General features: G+C 43.0%; 1 protein-coding gene across 1 annotated transcript; it reads left to right on the top strand.

Annotated features, from left to right (window-relative positions):
- Positions 1-233: 233 nt before the first annotated feature.
- LOC112897236 (RNA-binding protein mde7) lies at positions 234-4,901 on the top strand. The gene is made up of 8 exons (XM_025965491.1): positions 234-641; positions 725-800; positions 1,705-1,837; positions 1,917-2,025; positions 2,916-3,007; positions 3,134-3,203; positions 3,422-3,504; positions 3,680-4,901. Exons 1-8 carry the CDS (start codon positions 318-320, stop codon positions 3,759-3,761), a joined length of 969 nt encoding a protein of 322 aa, XP_025821276.1. The 5' UTR covers positions 234-317; the 3' UTR covers positions 3,762-4,901.
- The last annotated feature ends 449 nt before the right edge of the window (positions 4,902-5,350 follow it).

Raw genomic sequence — 5,350 nt, 5'->3', positions numbered from 1 at the left:
CTATATATAGAGGAAACCTGTAGCGTTCTCTATTTTAGAGAACCATTTAGAGAACGATGCTGGAGCATACAGAGAACAGAATCTTCTCTTACCGTATATACAGGGTAGAGAACCGTGACTAGTCTCCCGTAGCCTAAATTAAATAGGAAAAGTTGGAGAACCCTGCTGGCCGCCAGCCTGGCGCCTCGCCGGGCCTACCAGCATGCCCCTGCCCCCGGCACAGTCCGGGAGATCACCCAATCCCAAATCCGCAATTCCTCATCGGCCTTCCCGAACCCCAATCTCTTCCTCTCTCTGGAGCTAGGGTTAGCGCCCCCATGGCCGGCGCCGGCATCCACCCGTTCCACCAGCAGTGGCCGCCCGCGGCGGCCGCGCCGCCCCCGCCGGGGGCTCCCGCCTCGGCCTCCGTCCCGCCGCCTCCCCCCGTGCCCGGCGCGCCCGGCACCGCCGCGGCCGACGAGGTCCGCACCATCTTCATCACGGGCCTCCCCGTCGACGTCAAGGAGCGGGAGCTCCACAACCTGCTGCGCTGGCTCCCGGGGTTCGAGGCCTCCCAGATCAACTTCAAGGGCGACCAGCCCATGGGCTTCGCGCTCTTCGCCACCGCGCACCAGGCCGTCGCCGCCAAGGCCGCGCTGCAGGTCCGGGTTCGCTTCTCTCCGTGGCGGGTGAGCGCTTTTGGACGGATGGGGTGACTTGACCCCGGCTGATCGTTAATCTGCAGGATCTGGTGTTTGATGCGGAGACCAAGTCGGCGCTGCACACCGAGATGGCCAAGAAGAACCTCTTCGTCAAGAGAGGTGGGATTCCGTCTACCGTTGTGCACTTGTTCTCTTGCTGTCGCGTTAGTAGTTTGCATCAGCTGTGGGAAGTTTGGACCTGCTAGATTATTGTCGCGATGTTGAGCTTCTAGTTGGTTCGAAGCTCTGTTGGGAGAAACTTGTGATGTGGGTAAACTGAGGTGGTTAAAGAAAGTTTGTCATTGTTGGATGATATGGTGGGTGCGTGAGTAGGCATGGAGTATATCAAGAACTTAGTGGAATTCCATACTTCTTTAGTGATACATCAAATTTGATACTTCTCCTTCAATGATACGTCGAACTTGATCAGGAAATCCCACTATTTAGGTCACATAGGCTGTGTATCCTGGATCTGCTATTTGAGGAGGGCCTTTTCAATTTTTTTTTTCTGTTAATCATATGCTGTATGTTGACCAGTGGGGGAGAAATGTGAGCTTGAAGTAGAGAACTTCGGCTACCTATTTTTTGCTTTTTTTTCTTAGTCAAATAAACCTTTCAATTTTCGTAAGTGTGAGTATTTTTTATTAGGCACTGATGTTCCTTTTCTTCGTTTGTTGAGTCTCATGCAGAAAGAAAAGTTTGACCAATAGTTGATAACCTTGGGATTGTGATTCTAAGTTTGATTGAATTTTTTTCATGCCATGTGTTACATATTTGATATGAGTAGGTGGCAAGAAATTGTTGCAAATTTTTTGCTGAATGTTTTATTAGAGGGTACAAACACTTGTCTGAACTTCTGACATTGATCTACTACAACTTTACTGCAAAGTTGTGGTTACAAATTTGTGTGATATCCGTTTATCCTTCCAGTTAATAATTTTTTTTGCCCTTTTGATAAGTGGGTTGGTTAGCATAATTTTCTCCATGTTTATTATGCATTTAAAGACTTTAAACCTTTTTTCAGGTGTGGGAACTGATGCAAATGCTGTGGACCAAAGTAAACGCCTGCGGACAGGTGGAGACTATACTCATTCACCTTATGTTCCACCTGCGTTTCATCCACCCCCACCAGCTGTTTCCATGTGGGGAACTGCAGGGTAAATTCTTTTCCCTCCTGCACTCAGTGAATCACTCATCAAATGACTTAACATTCTTCTCTTTTTTGGGGTGATTCAGTTATATCACTGCTCCACCTCCTTACAACCCCTATGCCTATCCAGTGCCTCCGGTAGCTATGACTTCACCTTCGCCTGTACCAGGTCCAACTGCCTATGCTCCTGTGCAGGTAATTTTGAGTTAATATTGTTTGAATCATAAACAGAAGGTTGCACTATTTCGTTTATCTCAGATCATGATGACTTTCTCTTGAGAGTTGTATGTAATAAGCCCAGCATCAATATGGTTTAGCACAATAACTTATCATTTTTCTTCTCCTCTGCATAGCAACTTGTTTTTCTTAGTTTGCATAATTCATGTTTGATGAGAAAAGGACCAAGTCATGACTCTCGTTGCTGCCCTCTTTACAAAGTTCAGTTGTGATAGTGATTGCGCCACTCTTGTTATGTCTGCTTTGATATCATAGTTTCTGTAAATTTTTAATATAAGTAACTAAACTTTTACTTTTCTGAAGCTTGGGATACTCAATTTCTTTTAGTCATACTGATCCCTGTCATTTGGTTGGGGCTCATGAGAAAATTTGAGGACAAGAATCCTTTTATGATCAAGCTTAGATTTTTTTTCTTTAGATCACCTATTGAACATGACAAGAATATCTAATGTTTAGCATGTCATTTATAGCCTAGCGCATTCATATCCAACTTTTGATATGAACTGTGAACTGTATTTTAATGAACCTCCATTAACCACTCTTGCATACTCATAATTTTATTTGTGGCTAATTCACATGTATATTAAATCTTGCTTGCCAGTTGTCTTTTCACAAAGCCTTAATGTTTGGATGGAATTACATTGATTAGTTTTGCTGATCTTGTATTTTCCTTTGGGTAATTTCAGTTTGTCACATAAAAAGCTGTATAAAAGGTGAATATTTGTGACATCAATTAATTTACTATAGTTCAAGTCTGTCTTCTGTCTACAGTGATAACTGGTTCATTGTTTTCATTCGAGATTTTTTTGAAGGGTATTCTTATCAAGTATTCTAATTTTCTTTTGCAGAACACAAAAGATAATCCTCCCTGCAATACCCTTTTCATTGGTAATCTCGGTGAAACTGTAGTTGAAGAAGAATTGCGGAGTCTCTTCAGTGTGTAAGAATCTGAATTTGAAACAGAAACATTATAACAGTTGGCGCAATTTTGCTTGCTAGGTGTATGGCTCCACATACTATTGTTCTGGTTGATGCAATCATCTGTGTTTCCTCAATTTTCTTTCAGGCAACCTGGTTACAAACAAATGAAAGTTTTACGCCAAGACAGAAACACTGTTTGTTTTATTGAATTTGAGGTAATTAGTTATACAACAACAACAATGTTTTTTATTTCCAAGCAAGTTGGAGTAGGCTATAAATGAGTTCATCAGAAGCCACAAAACAACTAAAATAAAAATAAATTAATAGGGTTGAAATGCAAAATGCAGGTATTAGTAGTGATAGAAACAATAGATTTTCTTGTGTTTTTAGCATTACTATCCATATATGTCTTAGGACCTGCCCTTTTTTTCAGGATGTGAATGCTGCTACAGCTGTACACCACACGTTGCAGGGTGCAGTTATTCCTAGTTCTGGTCGTGGTGGAATGCGAATACAATATCCTTTACCTTTTCATTCTTAAGTTCTTCAGTTTGTTAATTTATTCACGTCAAGTGTCCAAACATATATTTCTTGTTGTGCCTTGTTCATCCTTTTATTCTTATATATAAATTTTGGTGTTACTTTACTCTAGTTTATATCGATCTTTTTGGCACTCCTTAACATCTAGAACGTTTTCAAAGAATCCCTTTGGGCGAAGGAAAGATTCAGCTGGTGGCGTTGCAGGCATTTTAAATGGAGCTTCAGCAAATTGAGAGCTGCCTGAGGGGATGTATCTTGAACTTTAGCATGCCATCATGGATATCATGCCACTCCATCCTATCTATCATCTGCATGCTTCTGCTAAATGCTGTGTTTTTTTTCTCATGCGTGACATTGGCATCTTCATTTGGTGAAGTTTCTGGGACATGATCATCATCTTCATTAGGTGGAGTGTCTGGGACATGATCATCATCTGGTAGACATTGCATTGTCACCAATACCATTGTTGCTGGTGCTGTTTTCTTTATATTTGTAGTTTTGAGTAGTCCGTTCTCGATTTCTTCTAGGTGTGCATTTGGCATTTGTCATTTGTCATGGATATTATGCAGTTCCCTGTATGCAGTTACAACATTTCTTGTGTTCATGTTATTGTGGCTTTGCAATATGGACATTTTGTAATAGTTAAAGTGATTTATCTGGCATACTAAACTGGGGAAGCTGGGATGATTCATACCATCATGTCATGGCATGTTCATGAGGGAGGAGAGTTGATAGACATGGCATGGCATACTCATTCCATGAATTCTGGAGCATCGCCTTACTATCGAAGCATGCAAGCATCCATTGCTAATTAACTAATTTAATTTGTTTAGCATTGTTTTCCCTCCAGGCTAAGAGAGGCTAACAGTGACTGTTAAATTGAAAACCTGTGCCAGCCTTCTTTTCCCTCTTACCAGCAGATGGTGAAAGGCATGTGGCAGTTCTTCTGGTAAGAGAAGCTTAGTGACGCTGGTGACTTGCCAGGGGTTCTGCTGAATTGGTTTCAAGATAGACTTGTGCATGAGCCAACTGATGGAGTTTATTGCCGTGACCAGTACCTGCTGCTGTTCCATCTAATGGAGATCCACTGTACCTGGTGACCTTTTCATTTTCTTAACAAACTGTTAATGTGGATGTTCGATTGAGAACTTGTTAGATATGCGTGCAGCTGCTTGCTTGTTTGGTCTGTTAGTAAGAACTGAAGTGGACTACGAGAAAGCTTGACAAAAATGACAAGGGGGTCGGGGGCGCCTGGCTGTTTTACATGTCAGAATGTGTAGCATTTCTCTGGAAAAAGGAGAGGAGAGGCGTTGGTGTGCATCTACAGTTTGTACTGTGTAGTACAACGTATCAAAGTAGTACTTGCGTGAACACGGTGGCACTGTTATAGCCTTTTTTGTTGTGGCAGGTATATTGGTACACGTTAACTGTCTCGAAGGTCGGTTGGTACACTAGTGGGCGTGTTCATTCCCTCCATCTATTGTTTTTCTTCCTTCCATTTCTTTTCTTTCTTTCTTCCAATTGTGACGCACCGCATCGGACTATCCTACTACCACCAGCCTCCACCCATCGCCCATGGTTAGAAGTGACCTTGGTACGTTGTCCCTTCGCCCGATTCCACGATCCCATGCTTCCTATGATCTATCCACTCCTCGATCATTATCCTTGCTGCAGGCCACAGAGCACACAAGCGTAATCACCACCGTACCTTCCCTGCCGTCCACAGCAGGCCACGGAGCCCTCCCCGACAACCTTATGTTTCCATGTAAATCTCTCACGTCTCACCACCCCTCGTAGCAATCCGCGTGGGGCACATGTTTCT

The sequence above is a fragment of the Panicum hallii genome, chromosome 6, assembly GCF_002211085.1.
Source record: "Panicum hallii strain FIL2 chromosome 6, PHallii_v3.1, whole genome shotgun sequence".
Lineage (NCBI taxonomy): Eukaryota > Viridiplantae > Streptophyta > Magnoliopsida > Poales > Poaceae > Panicum > Panicum hallii.
This window is presented reverse-complemented; position numbering and strand designations above follow the sequence as displayed.